The following is a 21,108-nucleotide window of genomic DNA, read 5'->3' on the forward strand; positions in this document are numbered from 1 at the left end:
AAAGGTGTGCCTATGCAAACAACAATCCATATACTATCCTGGACAATGTGATGGCCAACCTGAAAAACCTCAAAGAGCCAAAGATCCATACAAAGCATTCAACTTCTTATCTTTCCTTCATTTCACCTTTCCTATCCTATTACAAAAGAACTGCACAGATTTTAAAACATGAGAAAAATCCAGTCTTCATACACTGTCAGAGTTGACCTTAAAATTACTTGAAAATCAAACTAGAATGATTTCCTGTTCCCCACACTCTTTTTGGTCCACAAAACAAAAATAACAAGAAGCCCACCAACCTTAGGCCAAAATGAGAAGGCAAATGTTCTTTCATGAAGGAGCTGGGCTACTGACGGGTCTCCGTCCTCCATGTAGAACCCGTCTCGGGTTTCATCCCTAGCGGTGCTCATGGAAGCATTGCTTTCCTCATCAAAATTCTTCCCTCTAGAGACAGCTCCTGCTAAGAAATCAATTAATATACATTACTCACAACCAGGGAAAAGAAGTTTAGAGAGGACATGGTAAAAATTTGAATACCAATCAGCTCCATCTTACTGAGAACCTACTATACGGCTACGATGGCATCAGGCATTTTACAGTCTTGTTGTTTAACGCTGGTGATGGCCCCTTGATACAGACACTGTTATTCTCATTTTACGGACGAAGAAGCAGACAGGCTTAGGTAGGTGACATCACTAGTTATCTGACGTTGAGCATGTATGTCTCAGAGGAGGCGGAATGACAACCAAGTCTCTGACTCAAGAGCCACTCCACACAACGTCCCTCCACGCAGGAGAGAGGGCTGATGACTGGCCAGAGTACCAAGCCTCAGCTCCAGCAGAACAGTACAATAGGAGGCTTTATTTTTACTCTGCGTCGGGAACAGCAACCTAACCGTGACTTACAAAGAAAACCAGTCATTTTCAGATTCTGCTTCTACCTTTACTTCTGATTTAAAACTAAAATTAAGCATCATTTGTTTAAAAATAATTACCAGTGCTTTATTCAGTGAATGAATTCTCTTTCACATTAAATTGTCCAAATTAAAATCATTTGGAATTCTCAATACACTGCTACTATAAAGTTAACCACTATCCTTTTTTCTTTTTTAAGTTAACCCCTATTATTCTGTTGGGTTTTTTTAAAGATTTTATTTATCTGTCAGAGAGAGAGAGATGGCACGTGAGCAGGGGGGAGGGGCAGAGGGAGAAGCAGGCTCCCTGCAGGACAAGGAGCCCAGTGTGGGACTCCATCCCACAACCCTGGGATCATGACCTGAGCCAAAGGCAGACGCTTAACCGACTGAGCCACCCAGGCGTCCCAAAGTTAACTCCTATTCTTAATCCAGAAATTGTTACGTGCCCATAACACTCGTCAGAGAGCTTAAGTTGTTCGAAATTGCATGTTCACATGCGGCCCAGGAGCAACACATACACCTAAGCACAACCTGAAGTTACTATTCACAGAAGAAAATGTACACTAATTACCCTTAAAAAATAAACAAGAGCCCCTGTCATGTGACAGGGAAACACGGCCTGTCGCAGCTGCCGCAGTGGAATAGGGAGGGGCCCGGATGGCGCAGCATTACCTTCAGGCTGGGAAGATTCCTCTGACTTATCATCATCCTCCAGCTTTTCTTCCTCGTCCTCTTCAGAACCTTTCTCTGAAATAGACTTGGGCCCTGTATCTACACTGACCTCCATCCCTTTCAGTTCACTTTTTATAGAGCTGGCCTCGGCCTCGCATCCCTGCTTACTGTCCTTCTCCCCGCCGTCGGTCTCTTCCTCCTCCTCCTTCCCCTCGGCTTTCTCTTGGGCAGCTGTGCTTCCAGACTCCTCCACTTTGCCTTCACTCTGTCCTGTCGCCTTCTCTTCCTGAACGTGAGCAGACGAGAGGACGGCAGAAGTCTGGCCAAATCCGATGGCCAGTGGGGTCAGGGAGGACATGCTCCCTGCCCCTCTGTTCTGAGCAAAGTTTTTGTGTGCATCCAAGAAAGACAACTCGGGGTCATTGAGGATGTGATAATCCGTCCGACTGACCCCGTGCTTAGCAGCACCGACCAGCAAGTCTCGGTCATGCCTCCCACATTCCCACCATTCCGGCAAGTCCAAACTCGGCTGGCAGAGCTTCAGCCTCTCCCCCAGCTGGGGGTGGTGAAGAACCTGCTCTCGGATCTTCCGCAGCAGCTCGATACGGTAGAGAGTTCGGGAGGCGCGCTCTTCCGTGATTGGTTCGATCATGGAGGAGAGGTCAGGGGGCTCTGTAACATGAAAACAATGCTGTTCACTTGGAAAAACCCTAAGCATGCTTTAAGTTGCTCACACTCTATTTTTCACTGTAGTGGGCGGGCCTTTTACTACAGAGAACTTGTGTTACAAAGAGAACCTACCATCGTCTGGCTTGGCGGGCATTCGACACACTCGCCTACACATGGCCACAAAACAACTGAAGTATTTCTCCAAACTCTCATCAGACTTTTTGTCAAGTCTGGCAAAGGCTCGGAACTGGTTCCAGTCAAATTGCTGTTTCATGGGGTCAAAAATAACTCCAAAAGTAGATACCACGCGGTAAAAATCAGCCTCTTCTCTTCTTGTCCACCTATGAGCAAGGAGACATTAGCTTGAACCCTACTTGCGTATATAGGCTTAAAACTTATTCATTCTTGTCCTCTTTTCCCCTAAACTCTGTGCATGGGACCTATCTTGGGGGTGAGAAGACAGAGTGCTTTCATGTACTGAGACCGTCTCTGATCACTGTCTGGGAAGTGATTCCGGCCTTCGGCCGGCCAAGGACAGAAAAAAGAGGCCCATCCTAGCAGCTGAGTAAAACCCTGAAGAAACTCACTTTTGTCGTTTCTCAGATATTATAGCTTCCCTTTCTGCTTCTAGCGCTCTCACTTCCTCCCGGGGCCGTCGCCTCCGCCGGTCAGTCTTCATTAGAGCCTCCTGCCTCATTTGTTGCCTTTTATAGCTGCGCTGATAGGCAGTAATGAGCCGGCGCAGACGGGTAGTCAGGGTTGAGGTGCTGGGCCAGTAGAGTTGGCCTAACTCAGCAGTACTCTCGCTGGGCTTGCCTGGGGAAGTGGAAAAAAAGATTTCTGAAATGTGTAGCTGCAATCTTGCAATACACAGGATTTTCCATCAAAACAAGATGACTCATTAACATTCAAATGACAGTGTGGGGAAGGGCATCTCAGTGCTCTCATGTTTAAAATATAAATAAAGAATAATATTACTATGAAACTTACCAACTGTTTTCTTTTTTAACTCTTTAGGGGGGAGAAGCAAATTTACTTATCCGTTTTACATAAAGAAACATTCTTTATGCCATGAACTACAATATAAGGGTGCTCTCCTATAAATACTAGAATAATAATCTCGAACCTAAAACATAATCACGTAAATGGTAGCTAATTATCTGACATTAGGGAAAAGGTACCGTTCTATAAACCTGTAATATTTCAGATACCTAGCAAATGCCCTACTCCGAGACACATTTCTGAAGACGCTTAAAAGTTTCCACTAACTGGTATATGAATATATACAAATTATCTTAATCCAAAAAGTAGTTCTTTCATCAAAGAAAGTCAATGTAATGAAAAACCCACAATAAACAAGAATTAAAATTATTCACAAAAGGGATGAGTCAGTAGAGAAAAAATGATATTTTAAGATACCACTGTCATAAAGGAGCAAGAGTACAGGTCCATGAATAATGTCTGTACAGCACACATTTGCTCTGCTCTTTGGGTTTTTTATGGAGCCTTACCTGTGGTGCGAATTTCCATGGATTCCTCTTTATCTTCTGGAGGAGAATTTGCAAATTCCTTGAAAGCAAAGCAAGAAACAGGATTATTTTAATTTGGGGCTTCATTTTGCATTACCTTTCAAAGAAATGGCCATTATCTATAAAATTTAACAAGTCTTATATGGACATATGATATTTTAATGGTGCTGTAAAAGTCAGTATATTCAAGTTCTTACATCTATTTCATCCTTGAATGGCGTCCTGGTTGGTTTATATTCTGGGTCTTCATCTTCTCTATCAAATTCTCCCCTGCATTAAAATTGTTTAAAAAAAAAAAAAGTTTAAATTGCACAGATAAGCAAGAGACTGGGGGGAGGAGGGTCTGGGAGGGTGCTCGGGAACAACTAATCCTCTGCCTGATGCTACTTTTAATTCTGGGTTTGACATCAAAGGCAACCCAATCAGTATTTAAATCGCACAGTCACGGGGTGAGGGGCGGGCAGAAGTGTCATCACTTGGAAAAAACAAACAAGTTTCAGATGATCTAGATAATATATTGCGTTTAAATAATCATTATGATACCTAAACAGACTACTCTGGGAAACATCACCGAAGCTGAAATCAGATCAGTGGAGTGCGCAGCACAGAGTAAGGACTGAACCTGCCAATAGATGTGACACTAACATACAGTTTATTACGATCTTTAAATGTCCTTCTTACCCGTCACCGCCATCTGCTAGCATGTCTGTTCCTCTTTGCTCGGCAGCTATGGCCTTGGCATCGGGCATACCAACTCGTTCCAGGAAGCACAGCGCGGGGTCAGCTCGCATGGAGTTGTACTTCTCGTAGCCTGGGCCATCCCCAGCAGCCCATAGAGGACAGGCACAGAAACAGCAAAAGGGCCGTCACTCACAAAATCACAGCACTGCCACAATATACCAGGCTCAGCTCTCAACCGAGACGACCACTTAGGAACCCTTCTTTCAGTAAACCACTCCAGAGAATGCTCATGACGGGGCACATTTTGGGGGAGGGGGTCAAGTTATAGTTCGGGGTGGGGGGTATCCGAATGACCATGGACGTGAATGGAGAAACAGGTTCAAACTAACTGCAAGACGCCTGGGGAGATTCCGACCCTATTTTCCCTAGAGCTAATTTTGCTGGACATTTAAAAGGCTTCCTTATGCTCCTTCATGACCTCTGCGGGCCACGCTGCGCTCACCCCGTCCTCCCGAGAGCGGCTTCAGTCCTGCAGGAAAGTCAAGCCACTGGCTAAAAACCCCTGTCTACGTAAGGCCAGCGAACCTGTCTTATTAGGTTTAGGACGATGCTTGTCAGTAAGATGACACTGTTCCCTCTATGGTTTTCAAACCGCAATTTGCTTTTTGACTGCCCAAGTTGACTAGATGGAAAATGGCAGATCCCAACAGTGCACTGCGGGAAAATGATTTTGAGGCTGAGCTCACAAAATGCGGCTGCAGTACGTAGGCAGAACAGCACAATTCAATTAGGATGTGTACTACAACACACCGCTCCTAACTGCTGTAGAGCCGCAAGCCAAACTGTAATCATGAAAGGTTTTATAAGCCATCATTCTCCCCTTTAGTCAGGCCGGGCTGCTGAGAATACCTCCACGACCTCCAGAGAATTGGGATTATAATCAGGAATCGCTCACTGTATATATCATGCCAGTTCTGCATCCCCAGCCTTTCAAAGTTAACAAGGCTGCATCCACTCAGGGGAGCCGTGAGTTCTCAGCACTGACATTTGTGAAATATTGCTTGGAACAAAGCCCAGGAGGCACTTGTACAGATTAATAGCAGAGGTTAAGCCCACCGTCCACTCTGACACGGGTTGGCAGAGCCAGCAAGGGGAGCCATGCTAGAAGCAAAGTTTAGGGAGAGCTATAGGACAACTTGGCTATTATTAAAACAAATATGGTTTTGGTTTTATTTACAGCCAAGAAAGAAATGTTTTCTTCTCAAATACTCAACAAACATTCAAAAACAGCATCTGATATTTACAGTTCATATTAGATTTTTAGTACAGGAAAATGGTAGAAGCCAAGAGTCCTCTGGAACTATCCTCATTAATATTATGACTTTGGAAAAGAGGATGGAGAGAGTGCTGACAACGAAGCCACACAGTCAAGATGTGGTCAGATGGAAACATCACTTACCGTGTTTGAACACTCCGATGAGGAGGGACTTATCTGCTTCCTTATCCCACCAGTCTGTGGGGACTTCAGCATGGAAGGGCTCAGGGATCCACACATCAGCTTCACTATTAAGACACCGGTCACACAGTATTCAAAACACACGCTCACATTACAGGAAGAATCCCCAGCAACCACGGACACGATGTGCGGGCTCGCATGCCCCTCCCGCAACAAGCATCTGAGCATCCTGGGGAGCACTGAGCAAAGGCTCAAGGGAAGGGTGCGAACCGGTCGCTTTCTACCACAGCCAGAAGTGGACTTCATCACACAGGGTCCCATTTTAAATGTCAGAACGCCAGGAACGTAGTTCCCACCTTTTCCATGGAACTCGGACATGCGAACACGCTTTCCCCTGATTCCCTCCGCATCCCCACACTCTCAGGGTGAAAATCGCATTCAGGTGCAACTAGGAGATACGCCGCTAATGGTTTAGGAAGGTTCTGGAACACACTCAGCAGGGTCTTTGGGCTGCCTGGGTCACTACAGGGAGGTATGGAGTGGCGTGCACTTGCACTAACCTTGAGTCAGCACCCTCTAGAATCTTATCCGCCTGGTCTCCTATAACTTCTTGTCTTAGGTAGTACAGCATGCGGACACGCAGCAGGACCCTGGAGAGGAAGACAGAGGGGGGAAAAAGTTCTTAACTTCAGGACTGTTTGCCAACAGTGGCTTTTGGCAGCTGCTGCTGTTCATCCATCATCCTGCCAAGGCTGATTAGCCATGCTGTATGGTAGGCTTGAAGCGTGACAGATGGTGGCACATAATCACCTCTGTGTGGTGCTTTCTGCTGGCTTCCAACAGGCCTGCCTGGCAACCGCTCGCGCTGCACGGAGAGGGACCGAGCGCGGCCCAGCCCAGGCGCACTTCATTTAGTCCTACCTAGTGCAGCTTGTGAAGTTTAGACACGTACCCTACCATTGCCTCTGAAGTATTGAAGCAAGTTTGTAAACAACTGAGCAGATGGCTTTCAGTAACTGTTCTGCTTCATTATCTCATAAAATTTCCTCAGCTGCTGCCTTAATACCATTTTTGGAAGCACATCAGAAGTTGTAGGAATAAACGAGATATAAAATCTGGTTTTACTACCTTACAATAAACCCTCAATATGGAATGTCAGGTTTTTCAGATTATACAACTTTGCTTCTGAGAAAGGAAGATGGTGATGAGGGCGGGGCCAGGGGTGGGTCTTCGAGGGCCTCCCTTAAGCGGTATTAAACGCTATTTATTCCTTCCAATTCACATTACCTAGAGGCCTCAGTTGTAGCTTAAAAAACAACAAAATAACACAAAGGAGGCTAAAATGTGGCCAGTTCATTGCCATTCCTTGTCATTTTCAAGGAATCAAGTTTCTAAACACCCGTGGAATTCTAGGAACCAGATTTTTTCTAGGACCCAGATTCTTTCGGTAAAGCCCACCTGGTAAATCCCAAAGGCCCGTGTCTACTCTGAGGCTAGCATCTCCGGCTGGACGGCCCCCAGTGGCACTCAGGACTGAATATTTGAAGACCCACCCTGTCCGCTCTGAGTTAATGATGATTCTAACTGCTATTTCCGTAGCTGGGTCATCCTATCACACACTTACAGGACGGTTTGCAGCTGAGGTATCACATCTGCGTGTACTAGCTCATCGGATCACCATAATAATCCCGTGATGAAGTGGGTGTATTATAATTCCCACTTTACAGATGTGAAAACTGAGGGTGACAGAAGACCAGGGCATATCCGAGGTCGCAGAGTCGTGGTGAGCAGGGACCACCTGGGATTAGGCCTTCTGACTCCACCACCTCACAATGTCTCTCGGGACATGGCAAGGGTCCTTGAAAATGTCAAAATGAGGACGAAGGGCAGCTTCCCCAAAACAGACGACTCCCACATACACTAACAGGTACCCCGCGATATGCCTGCCTCTCCACCCAGTATCTGCTTTGGAGTAACACGGGTTCTAGATGGACAGAGTCTGAGGCTGTAAATTTCAAGTAAGCATCAATGTAAACATTATGTAAATTTCAAGTAAGCATCAATGTAAAACAATGTAAACAATTGGTTTAGTTTTTTAAGATTTTTCTTTTGAGAAGATTAAAAATTGTCTGTGCCACACAGAACTGGCAAAAGAAAACCTCCATGGTCGGCACCTTGTTTCTTCTCTGCTTAGGCAAGAATTTACCAGCCAGGATCTCCTTATAGAGGATGTTTAGAAAAGGGTAGTTCCAAAGGAAATACCCTCCATCTTCGGCTGGATTCTCTTTTTTTAACCAAAACTCAGCACAGTGGCAATGATCTGAATGGTTTCTCTCCGTTACTGATAGAAGATATAGTTTTCTTCTTTGGGAGGAATTTTAGTTATGTGGAGATTTTCATGAACTAATTGTGAATATCACCTTTCTTCTAGAGGAAAAAATTGAAACCAGTGCAACTGGCAAGCTCAGTGGTACCAGGAGGATAACAAAGTAGATGGGAGGTGGGCTCTGACCTTAAGGAGTTTGCAATTGGTAAGTCCGACAGACCAGACTCGTTAGTAGTCTGTGACCTCACTCACATTTGACTGGCTATTTCACTCGTGACCATCTTCTGGACCTGCATCCAGTTCAGGGCCACACAGAGCACTGGACTGCCCTGCCCCTTCATCTCCTTTAACCTAAGATAGTTCCCCTGTCTTTGTGTCTTGAAACTTTTGAAGAGAACTGGTTAGCTATCTTCTAGGAGGTTCCTTGATTTGGGTTTCATTTTCTCATCAACATTTCCCCACCTTAAATCCTGAGAAGTCTCAGGGCATGACCCACTAGAAAGAAGAAATGGACTACTTGCCTATCCCAGAAAGGAGATGGCAAGCCTTGCCAGTCTTATCCTGAGACCACAGGGAAGAGCACACTAGCACCATCTCACATACTAACTAGGGAGGGTACTCATGAAGTCTGCTACTGGTATTAGAATGGGAAATTAAAAACTCCCACCCCCCATCACTCTGGGATCCAGGCACAGGAGCTGCTGTTCCCACACCAAACCACTCCACTTCTGGTTTGACTCCAGAACCCAGAAGGCTATTGACCCAAAGAGTTCACATAAACCACAGGAAACACAAGTTTTCTGATAGCTGTTAAGTGGGATGGGATTTTAGGGAGAACTATTATGCCACAGTAGTAACAACAAACAGTTTCTGAGGCACCAAAATGGTTTGAGGTAATGGTTTTTCACAGACTCAAAAAGGAAAAAATTTGTCAGTCAAAATCTAGCGATAACGATCAAAGGTAGGCCCCAAGGCACTTCCATGTTTGAAAAGGGATGAGAACCATTCATCCCTCCCAGCCAGGAGTGGCTTCCAGTGACGTGATGCTTGGGATGACCCTGTGGGGTCAGCAGGCTCCCCAGGTGGGCTGGGGTCCCAGAGAGCAAGGGCACTGCCCTCCTCTGTTCCGGACTCCTGCCCTGGCTCTGCTCCCGAACCAGCCGAGACCGTAAGTGCCAGAGTCTCCGCTTCCCTGTCAGGCAAATGGGGATAAAAGAGCACTACTTGTCTCAGGTCACACAGGTTGCGCACCTGGAGGGCTTGGCACGCCGCCAGGGAGTATGTGCTCAGACTTTTGTTCCTCCTTTTTAGGAGACATACACATTTGTTTATATCCTGCTTCACCCAGCTGAGGTCCTGCTGCGGAGCTCTGTAGTTAACAAAGCAAGGGAGCCTTAAAGAGGCTGAGGACCTTGCCCAAGGCCCCACAAAGCTACACGTGCTGGAGCTGTTTGGTGCTGGCTGGACGGATTCTCAGAAACACATGCTCACGGCAACGGAACAAGAATCGCCACTTGCAGATGTTAGTTTCATACGAAAATAGTTAATAGAGCTCCCAGCAATGAAATAAACACAGATTTAATGTTCTTCAATTACACATGATCAGGTTCTGGACATAAAGTAAGGAATGGGATTCTAAGCTCACAGGTAAGAAAAAAGGACCCAGACATTGAGGTACTATTAAGCAAAAAATTCCGTGTAAACTCCCTGGTCCCATCACTGGAAGCAGTCAGCTGAAAGCAGGGTCAAACAGGGCAAATAGTAATTCTCTAACACATCTTGGTTACAACTTAGTTATCTTCAACATTTACAGCAGTATCGCTCACAACAGCCAAAAAGGGTGTCCATCAACCCACGTGCCCGTCAACTGATGAACGGATAAACAAAACATGGTATACGTGTACAATGCAGTATTATTCAGCCACGAAAAGGAATGAAATTCTGGATGGGCTACAAAATGGATGAACCTTGAAAACATTATGCTATGAAATAAGCCAGCCATCACAGATATTCTACGATTCTATTTAGGAGGTACCTAGAATGGGCAAATTCCTAGAGACAAAAAGTAGAACGGCGCCTACCAGGGACCTGGGGCAGGGAGGGAGGAGGGCAAGTGACTTTCTCATAGACACAGAGTTTACACTGGGGTCAGTGAAAAGGTCTGGGGGACAGAGAGTGCTGATGGGTACACAGCATTCTGAATGTGATTAATACTGAGTTGTCTACCTAACAAATGGTTAAGATGGGAAGACCGTGTTATGTATCTACCACCTAAAAAAAAAAAGACAAAACAATCCACTATCTGAAGGTGTGCCGTCGTGTGGCCCAGCACCGTGTTTCCAGAAAAAACGGTAAAGGTGCAGGAAGCTGGGAGGCAGAGTGCCACAGCCAGTCGTGCAGACCCTCTCAAAACGTACTTGTTACAGTGATGCTTCAGGTGCTTCTTGTAGCTGTCCTCCTGGAACAGGGCGTCCGGGTTGCAGCCCGCCAGCCAGTCGGCATCCTGCACCACGGGATGTGTGCTCTGGGCTTTCACCTTCTTCCCTTTCCTGCCCCTTGGCACTGGGGCAGATAAACCTAGAATCAGAGCAGTGATAACAACAGTCAGAGAAGCTTTTTATAACCCCAATTACAATGTCAGACTCAGTGCAATGCATGTGGCAGGGAGGAGACATAGGGTCTCGGTGGCATTGTGAGGGTCCGAGGTGGCTCTCAAGAGCCTGCAGTACAGAGAGCATGACGCGGACCTACCAGAGTGATTGACCAAGGCTCGCGTCTGGCCATCCGCCGTGGGTGTGATCAAGTCCCAGATGAAGCTTTTGATATTCTCATCCCCCTTGTAGTGATTGAGACAGTACACGAGGATGGTTCTGCAGATGGTCTCTACGTCCTGCTCGGTGAGCTGGCGCTTGTAGCGGCCGTGGGAGAGGATATCTGTCCACCGTCCCCAGCTGCAAAGCAAACGTTCAGCATGTAGATGGTACCTTTCGGTTTAGATCTGGGGCTTTCCTTCCACAGTCCGGTGGCAGTGTTAGGAAATCCCGGCTTGAAACTAGCAATATCTGACATCAGGGGACAGGAAAGCACTTGGGGGCGCAGGAGTCAAAAACACGCATTACAGAGCAGAGGCCTGAGCTTGAGCCGCCTCGGTGCTGGGTTGAACTGTCATAGAAGTAACACCCACAGGCCTGACACAGGCTCTCTCAGATTCTGGCAAGGCCACAACTCCGGGGGGAAAGGGTGCGGGGACCGGGACACCTCGGACTCTGCCTCACCCTGTCACAGCTGGCACGTTTCAATGCCAACCAGCTATTCGAGATGCATGGTAACCTGAGGGGGGTGTGGCTGTTCCCACATCTGGGACCCGATGCTGAGGAGGAATGGTCCTATTTCAATCTACCTCAATGGGATGCCGTGGTAATGAAGGAAGGCTTGTGAACAGGTTCGAGTTTCCTTTTAAAACAGAGAGCGCTAATTCCTCAGTACAAGAGCATTCACGGGCAACACGTTTCGAGAACTTTCAGGCCCTCATGTAAACCGCACATAGAACACAACAGACAGCACACTGTTGACCCTGAATAGACTGTTCGTGGTTATAATCCCAGTTAGACACAGCGCTGTGCTCCCCAATCGGGGTGTTGTGGTGTGAGAGCATACAACAGACGGGCAGATCCTGTCCGCGCCTCGTCTCCCCCCAGGCTGCCGCGCAGGACAGAAGCCCGCCACTCCCTTGCCTTCTTCAAGGACTGAGGGCTGCTCACAGCAGGGAGGCCATGGCATGAGAGGCACAGGGCCCGCCCCAGCAGGTGGGGACATGTGTCCTGGCTGGTCCTCTCTGGCTTCTGTGAACTCACGGTTCCTCAAACTGCAGGGCCAACCCTCACCTCCAGGCCTTCGGATACACTGCTCTCTCTGCATGAACTCCCTCCTCCCTGCCCAGCATCCAACTCTCTCTTCTACCCAGGCTAAGCCATGATGTCCACCCATCAAGTCATGTTGCTGTCTGCGGAATCCCTTCTTGTATAACCCTAAGCCTCAGAAGTAGGGAGATGATACCAGAGCTGTCTTACAGGAGAGAGACATGCTTCTACCCTCCATCTACAGTCTTCCCAGCCATAACACCATTACAGTTTCCTGCCATTTCTGTTTGTCCACCTGCCTTGAAAAGGGGGCGGTGACTATCCTGCTCAAAGGTGCATCCCCAGTCTCTGAGCCCATGTCAGAGTGCATCCCCAGCTCTGAGCTGAGCATGGTGCCCAGCTTCCGATAGGTGTTTCCTACACAGTGATGCCTAGGGGAGGAAGGAAGGCCTTCCTCAAAGACATAGTGCTCCACACATACTTCTTAGCTTTAGGAATTCTTAAGATACTCCATTTCTAAAGTTACCAGCAAAATTCTCAACTCTGATCACTGGGCTGATACACCCAGGCAGGTGCAAGGAGCAAAGGGCTCAGGTGTCCGTCCACTACGTAAGAACACAGGAAAGAGTGTCCAGCATCTGCCCATGACCTAAGAACACAGGAAAGAGTGCCTAGCTTGCAGACAATTAGCTTGAGTTACAGAATGGGCCACAGTTGAACTTCATTGATTCCATATGAAATCACTGATCTGGCACTCACTGTGGGTTTGCTGGCACCGCAGTCTTCCCTGAGGACACAGAGAGGAGAGTCTTGGGCTTCATGGACCTCTACATGGGGCTCCCGCAGGAGAAGCCTGCTACTCAGAGTCCTAAACCAACGCGATGAGTGTGATGAACGTGCGAGCCAGACTCTCTGGCGCAGAGTGCCCGGGGATGGGGGTGCTGGAGGTCAGCGATGGGAGCTGCGGCAGATCAAGTCTGTGGACTGGGTGTGCGGGGGTGGGGGGCTGCTGCTCTAGGCAGCAGAAGAACTTGTAGAAAGACAAAGATGAGACACGAGACAGAGCACTGCACACTGAAGGAGATGGAGTCGTCTATCCCAACAGAAGCCAGGGCTACCCACAGAAAGGACTGACAAGACAGACAAGAGCCAGACCAGAGAGCCCTGTATGCCGTGCTAACGGAAGATGCATGTTCATTCTGAAACTCACGACAATCCGCGGGAAGAAATCCTCAAAAGCAGGATGTCATCAGATCTATAGAAATACTGCTGTGGTGGTAGTTTTTTTTTATTATTTGAATGGAACTTGCCTGGAGGCCCATAAGATGCCAGAGAATTCTTATTTGCAGATTCAGATATTTCGTGAGCACCCTGCCATCATTCCGAGCATCGTGTGATGAACGTGATGTGGACCCTGCCTTTCAGAGACATGTTGTCCAGCAGGAAAAGTACAACATGTTCAGAGTTGAAATAACCATCCATTTGTGTTCCAGATGAGTTAGAAGAGCTTTATAACTGAGATGACTGCCTTTAACAAGTTTTCACAGCAGAGAAATACTAAGAGACTATCACAGTCTCAAATTTTATGCGAAGCTGAAGTAGGAAAAGGTTTTGTAATTTTGAGATGTGGTTCTGAGTTATTAGTCACCAACAAGTAGATGTGGATCTGACATAATTCTAAGGGACAAACTCGTGCTCCTTCAAATGCACAAGGGCATGAAGAACTGTGAGCCCCTGAACCAAACCACCCTGTCACAGTGGCTGCTCGGTCAAGTGCCTGAGTGCACAAAGGGGCATCACAGAAATCCCAACCCAGATACACTTTCTCATGCTGATTAGAATCCCGTCTTTAAAATAAAATTCCGTTTTTCACGCAAGCCTGACTTACCCGTAGACGAGCAGATTCTTCTCAACTCTAAAGCACTCGCTCCGTGCGTAGCCCTGCGACCTGTCCTGAGGCCGCCGTGGCTTTGTGCAAGGCTTCTCTTCAGAATCACTTTCCAAGTCTGAAAATTCCATCAGCTCGTCTTCTTTCACTGCACTGTACAGCCTGGTTTGCTTCCTCACTCTCGGAGTGTCAATAACCAGGTTGTTCTAGAACAGACAGCAGATACATTTGAAACTTCTTAAAAAAAAAGCATCCCCTGGGTTACATTAGGTAGGGTTTGAACGGGACCTCTCACTCACCCTCCCATTTAAGGCATCAATATCCAATTCAGCCTTCTTAGCCCACTTTTGCCAGAAATTTGGATCATCCAAGGAAATATCTGTCCTATTTCCAGATGCAACAAAACTGGCCTAAAGGGGAAAAAATATGCATTACTTTGAGATGCTCTTCTTAGAGGCAAAATGCAAAGCAGCTTTCATTTACTCATTCAGCCAAGCACGTATGCATTCCTGCACTGTGTGCCAGATGCTGCAGTCGGTGGGCTGGGATGAAAGATCATCCCCAGGCAGCTCTCTGTCCAGGGGTTTAAACAGACCAGGAAGCAAAAGATGACAGTGCAGTGTAATCAACAATGGTGACAGTGGGACATAAAGGTACAACTGATCTACAGAGGAGGGATCTAGCCAGGTACACGAGGGGGTGCAGGAAGGGCTCCCCAGAATACAATGTCTGGCCCTGACTGTTAAAAATTCCGAGAACAGGAAAGTATGTGGACACGCTCACAACAGAGCATGTGCAAAGGCTTGGAAGAGAAGAGAGGCAACTATGCCATGTGACTGGTGATAAGTGTGGTCAGGGGAGAACAGCTAAAGGTCAGGCTGACAAGGCACAGAAACCAGGTCAACCAGGGCCCTGCACGTCCTATTAATGGGGTCGGAACTCTATCCTGAGGTAGCCATGAACTCTTTCAAAATAGAAATAATCTCAGGATGGACACAGTCCTATCCAAAGCCACCTGTTAGAGAAATCATACTGGTGTCCTGGGACACGGGAGGGTAGAACAGGGCACTGCAGTGTTTAGAGAGGAAGCAGCGAAGACTGAAAACAGCTCCAGCAGAAGTGGAGAAAAGCAGACAGTCTAGAAATACATTCTTTAAAAAGTAAAGCAGAAGGAGTTAGAATTGAGGTGGATGTGAAGCACGGAGGAGGAAGAAGCCAAGGAAAGTCTCAGCAGCCAAGCTGGGCATCTGAATGGCAGTAGTCAGGTGAACCCCGGGGCACGAGCGTGTGCACGCACATGGAGGGCAGAGGGACAGGGATGACGAATGTGGCTGTGCACAAACTGAATGTGAAATGCCTCTAAGGACAGAGAACAGAACCTGGAAAGAGGCTGAAAGACCTGAGAGAGAAGGTGCTGGGGCACAGAGCCCAGTCTCCAGAGACTGAGGAACGGGGAACAACCAGATGTCCACAAGCAAAGGGAAGGAGACAGACCCCATCTCACCACACATACAAAAATTCATTCAAAACGATCACAGACCTAAATGTAAGAGTGAAAACTATAAAACCCATAGAAGATAACATGAGCAAATCCATATGACCTTAGGTTAGATGACAATGTTGGAAAACATATCAAAGCATGAACAATAAAAGGAAAAAAAATGGGTAAACTGGACCTCACTGAAAATTTTTTTAAGATTTTATTTATTTGAAAGAGAGAGAGAGAGAGAGACAGAGAGCACACGCAAACAAGCAGGAGGCGCAGCAGGCAGAGGCAGAGGGAGAAGCAGACACCTCACGGAGAAGAAGCCCCATGCAGGACTTAATCTCAGGACCCTGAAATGGTGACTCGAGCCAAAGGGAGACGCTTAACTGACTGAGCCACCCAGGCACCCAGGGCTTCACTGAAATTAAATGCCGTTAAGAAGAGACTAGTAGAGGGGCGCCTGGGTAGCTCAGTAGGTTAAAGCCTCTGCCTTCAGCTCAGGTCATGATCTCAGGGTCCTGGATTCAAGCCCTGCATCGGGCTCTCTGCTCAGCAGGCAGCCTCTTCCTCCTCTCTCTCTGCCTACTTGTGATTTCTGTCTCTCAAATAAATAAACAAAATCTTTTTAAAAAGAAAAGACTAGGAGAAAATACTTGCAAATTATTTTATCTAAGGAGAAACTTTTAACCAGAATATGTAAAGACTTCTTAATATTCAATAATAAAAGCCAAGTAACTCAAGATGAACAAAAGATGTGAACAGACACTTTCCCCAAAATGATATACTTATTGGGCAACAAGCACATGAAAAGATGCTCAACAGCATCCAAAAATGTAGATCAAACCAGAGTGGGCCACTTCTTCACATTCCCAAATATGGCTATCATCAAAAAGTCAATAAAAAGTCAATCAAAAAGAAAATAAAAAGTATTGGTGAGGATATGGAGAAACCAGAGCCCTAAAAATCACTGCTGTTGTAAAGAGAAAATGGTACAGTCACTAGAGCACAGTCTGTCCGTTCCTCAAAGGGTTAAGCATGGAGCAAATATATGACCCAGAGGTTCTATTTATGGTCTATATGTAAGAGAAATGAAAACATACGTCCACATAAAAACCTGTCCATAAATGTCTGTAACATTCAGAATAACCCCATAGCGGAGACAGCCCAAATTTCATTATCAACTAGTGAATGGATACACAACCCCAATGCCCACTCCCAACTGCTAGAAGAGGTACCCTATGCAATAGGAACGATGTTCAGCAAAAAAGGGGAAGGAAATATTGACACATGCTGGGACATGGGTAAGTCTCAAAGCCACTTTGCTAAAGTGAAGGGAGCCAGAAACAGAAGACCACATGTTGTGGGATTCCATTTTATGAAATGTCCGGAGTAGGCAAATCTATAGAGACGGAAAGCAGATTAGTGGCTGCCAAGGACTTGGGGGGAGGAGGGGTGCGGGAGGAAGACAGAGAGGCTGACTGCTAATGGGCAAGAGGTTCTGGGGTGATGGAAATGCTCTGAACTTAGATATGGTGATGGGGGCACAAGTCTGCAAATATGGGGAAGGCACTGAACTGTACACTTGAAATTGGTGAATTGTATGGCAAGTAAATAACATTTCAGTAAAGCTGTTAAAAATCAAGGTATAAAGAGGGCCTGGGTGTGGATGGGTGGAACCATGTGCAGGGAAAGCCTCAGAAGGCACTCTCAGTCAAGCGGTGGGAAGGGAGCCTGCGTGGTGACCTTCACCAGGGCTGGTCTGACAGAGGGGTCGGGGGATGGGGGCAAGCTAGAAGCTAAAAAAACAAGCAGAAAGCGAGGCGGTGGGGACAGCTGGTACAAACAACACTCGTGTGGATTTTAGCTACGAAAGAAGGGTTATGGAGTTGTAGCTGGAGGGCAAAACAGATGAGAGGCTTTTTTTTAAGAAGACAGGAATGACTCAACTGTTCTTACAGGCTCCGTCAGGATCAGGATCTCAGGAAGCAAGATGATGTCAGAGCAGGAGCTCCAGAGTGGAGAGGGTGGGGCCAAGGACACAGGAAGCAGATATGAAGCCAAGGTGAGGGGACTACCAAGGCCAAACACAGAGAAGGGAACCCAAAAGCACACAGAGAATCTTCTATGCATTAGGGCTCCACAGGGGCGGTCGTGAGTCCTTTCCTATATCTCAGTTAAAAAGCCAATGTAATGTATGCACCTTGTGGGCACTTTATAAGGTCCTGCTTTAAGCGAACTCTAGTATACTTCTACAGAAAACCTGCCCCTTCAGGTCAATTCACACCTTAGCAAATGTGGAACCTTTCCCCTCAGACTCAATGGTGATGGTGTGGGTGCGGCGCAGGAGAATCTGATCGATATCTTCTTCGCAGAACTTAGACCCTTCATCCTCCTCATCCATGAGGGCACCATAGGCCCCTTTTCGGAGGAGATCCTCTATTTCTTTCTTGGAAAGTTGCTGTACCTGTTTTAGTGAGATATTTAAAGTCATTTAGAATGGAAAAATGTTTGTAGGCAAAACAAATGCTTCATTGTACTCAAGGAGGAATTTTTTTGGGGAAGACTTATTTCTTAGAGAGAGAGAGGGCGTGAGGGGAAGACCATGAGCAGGGAGGGAGAGGGAGGACGCAGATTGAGGCCGATGTGGGGCTGGATCCTGAGACCCTGAGATCATGACTGGAGCCACAGGCAGAGCCACCCTGACACCCCTCAAGGAGGATAAACCGGACTCATAAAAAGGACAATGTGGCAGGGATGCCTGGGTGACTCAGTCGGTTAAGCGTTTGCCTTCCGCTCAGGTCATGATCCCAGGGTACTGGGATCGAGCCCCACATCTGGCTCCTTGCTCAGTGGGGAGCCTGCTTCTCCCTCTGCCACACCCCCTGCTTGTGTTCCCGCTCTCGCTCTGTCTCTCTCTGTCAAATAAAGAAGTAAAATCTTAAAAAAAAAAAAAAAAAAAAAAGACAGTGTAACAAAACAGGCTGAAAAAGTGAGGCTGGAAAGTGATTCGCTGCCGGATCACTTCTTCCCATTAGCTAAGCCAGGCTAAGGAGAGCTGGAAGAGCAGCAGGGCCCAGGCCAGGCGTTACCCCGTTGGCGGCGCTCTCTCTCCCACTCATGGACTGCAGCACAGCTTTATCCAGGCCGAGCTTCAGACTCGCCTTGTCGAACATTTCCCTCTCGTAAGAATTCCTCGTAATCAGCCTGTAGATTTTCACAGATTTGCTCTGTCCTATCCTATGACATCTAGCCTGAGCCTGGAAGAAAAAGAAAACGAACGGCTACCCAAGAAAGAAAAGACTTACATGCCCGTTCCCGGGCCCCCGTTCCCAGGCCCCCCTGTTCCCACACGCAGAGGCGCGGTCCAGAAGGCTCACACACTAAGAAATCACTCGGGCATTATCAAGGCAGTGACTACTAGTTGGTTCATTTACCAGACTGTGGGACACCACCTGAGTGGTGACCATCCAACTTTACTGGTTTGACTAGGGAGTTTTCATCATAGTGGAATGACTTTTAAAAAGAAAAAAAAAAGGCATCCAGGGATGATTCTGTTGTGTGTTTACCTGGAGATCATTCTGGGGATTCCAGTCGGAATCGAAGATGATGCAGGTATCAGCAGCAGTAAGATTAATGCCTAAGCCTCCTGCCCTTGTACACAGGAGGAAAACAAACCGATCAGAATCAGGTTTGGAGAATCGGTCGATAGCTGCCTGGCGGAGATTTCCTCTCACTCTGCCGTCGATCCTCTCATACGGGTACCTAGAAAATGTCAGGATTAACAAGGAGGCCACGCGCGTGACTAGGGCATGCTTGTTTCTTTTCGTAAAGTGAGTATTACAACATAGGCTACACATTACCGAGAAATCAACTCAGAGCAGACAGGTTTTACTATAGTTTGGCATATAATTGGTGGAATGCTCAAAAATTAAATTCTATTTTACTTCCTCGCTAGTAAAATAACAACTCTAAAAACAGCTGACACCGCTAGCAGTCAAACAGCAAACAATTCTGCTTTTCGGTGAGACCCACTCTCCCCCAGCCAAAAGAAAGAAGTGGGAAACGAAATGGCCGTCCAAAGTACGCGGAGTCCTACTGTCGTCACCGGATACAGTGACTGGGCCACGTACACTGACGGTCTTTAGAGAGGGGTATGACACTTCTCCCCAATCCTTCCCCTCTGTTATGAATGTCACTTCAAGGTGAGCCACTTGGAGCCCCATGAAAGGTCATTTTTTATTTCCTTTTTATTCTTATGGCGCAGTGGCCTCACCGTCTCTGAATGAGGTAGTCCTCCAGTATGTCCAGGCAGCGCACCATCTGGGAAAAGATAAGCACCCTGTGGCCACCAGCCTTCAGTTTTGGCAGCAGCTTGTCAATCAGCACTAGCTTGCCAGCAGCCTGGATCATCGCCTGGAGCTGAAAATCTGGAGAGTCGGCATTGTGTGTTTCTTTAAACTCTTCCAAAATTTTCTCTTCAGCACCTGCAGAGATTGGACAGCATAACGTGAATACTGTAAAAGGTTTTTATTACTAAAAACAATGAACTTGCTTTCAAAACCCACTGCTAACTACAGGAACCAGAATGCCACGCTCATGCTTACGAACATGAATCCAGCCACTTACTAACAGTCAGGTCTAACACAAAACCACGGAAGTATAAAAGGGATCAAAGTTTTAAGCACAACACATTTAAACATTTGGGGGGGGAACCCACATTTTCCAACAAACAAATGTTTGCTGTCTGTAGAAACTGAATTTCAACAACAGACTGTCAAGCCAGAAGTGGCAGAAACAAGCCAAGGGCCAGATACCTACAGAAAATTTGGAACCTAAATCGCTAAAGAAATGAAGAACTGTTTACTAGCTGAATATAAACACAAACAACAAAATCTGTTCTGAGGCTAAGAAACAAGGGAATCGGGTTCTAATAATGACGGTGTCGGGGCAGTAGTTTTTGTATATAATCGCATGTAAATACAGTCCAAAGGAGGGCAACAAAAGGAAATTCCTTTCTCAGGATAATTCTTAGGGATTTTGTGGGGGTGAGGGTTCTGAACACACGTCTTCTGTTGCAATCTCTAAACCCTCCCTCCCCATTCATTCTCATCTGGCAGTTTCATGAGGTACAAAAACTCTATCTCGAAGTAGCCGGAGCTTTTCAAGCGTTTCAAAAACAAGAGCAGGAAACGACCTTGTCTCACATAAGGCTTCTATGCTTAGCCCTCTTTCTCCTAGCCTCCTGCAGAACTCCGCTTGAGGCAGAGACGCCTCAAGAGAATGACATCGCCAGGGAAGAAGCGCTTATGCCCCCCCCCCGCCCCCATCCCCCAAACACACCCGGGCTAAGCTCCCTTCAACTGCTTAGCTGCTGAGCTTAGAACACGGGGGCACCCTGGTCTGGCCGCCTCCCGTCTGGGGAGTTAATCAGGCCAGGGCTGCTGTGCTCAGCGCCTCTCCAGAAAGGTGGTGGTGGTGGTGGTGGGGGGGTGTCACCTATTCTTTAGGAAAAACAAACAAATCCACCTAACACAACTGGTTCCCAGCCTTCGATTGTGCCATAGTGTAAACTACTCTTCTTACCACCAGTTTGAAACGTGTGTGAACTAACAACACACGAGAGCA

The 21,108-nt window shown here is 47.0% G+C and overlaps 1 protein-coding gene across 6 annotated transcripts in view; it reads right to left on the minus strand.

Moving 5' to 3' along the window:
- The window catches only part of CHD7 (chromodomain helicase DNA binding protein 7), a 187,088-nt gene that overhangs the window by 11,776 nt on the left and 154,204 nt on the right, over positions 1-21,108 (minus strand). For 5 of the 6 annotated variants that reach the window (XM_046003411.1, XM_046003377.1, XM_046003388.1 and 2 more), the window contains 17 exons: positions 19,757-19,967; positions 19,050-19,245; positions 18,573-18,740; positions 17,768-17,947; positions 14,297-14,407; positions 13,998-14,203; positions 11,001-11,200; positions 10,667-10,826; positions 6,484-6,573; positions 5,927-6,030; positions 4,468-4,597; positions 3,984-4,056; positions 3,769-3,826; positions 2,845-3,073; positions 2,390-2,598; positions 1,589-2,260; positions 300-460 (listed from right to left, as the gene is read on the minus strand). In XM_046003411.1, the coding sequence (XP_045859367.1) occupies positions 300-460; positions 1,589-2,260; positions 2,390-2,598; positions 2,845-3,073; positions 3,769-3,826; positions 3,984-4,056; positions 4,468-4,597; positions 5,927-6,030; positions 6,484-6,573; positions 10,667-10,826; positions 11,001-11,200; positions 13,998-14,203; positions 14,297-14,407; positions 17,768-17,947; positions 18,573-18,740; positions 19,050-19,245; positions 19,757-19,967 (3,158 nt within the window). The remainder of the gene's footprint in view (positions 1-299; positions 461-1,588; positions 2,261-2,389; positions 2,599-2,844; positions 3,074-3,768; positions 3,827-3,983; positions 4,057-4,467; positions 4,598-5,926; positions 6,031-6,483; positions 6,574-10,666; positions 10,827-11,000; positions 11,201-13,997; positions 14,204-14,296; positions 14,408-17,767; positions 17,948-18,572; positions 18,741-19,049; positions 19,246-19,756; positions 19,968-21,108) is intronic. The other variant, XM_046003403.1, reaches the window with a different exon arrangement.

This window comes from Meles meles, chromosome 1, assembly GCF_922984935.1.
Source record: "Meles meles chromosome 1, mMelMel3.1 paternal haplotype, whole genome shotgun sequence".
In the NCBI taxonomy this organism is placed as follows: Eukaryota; Metazoa; Chordata; class Mammalia; order Carnivora; family Mustelidae; genus Meles; species Meles meles.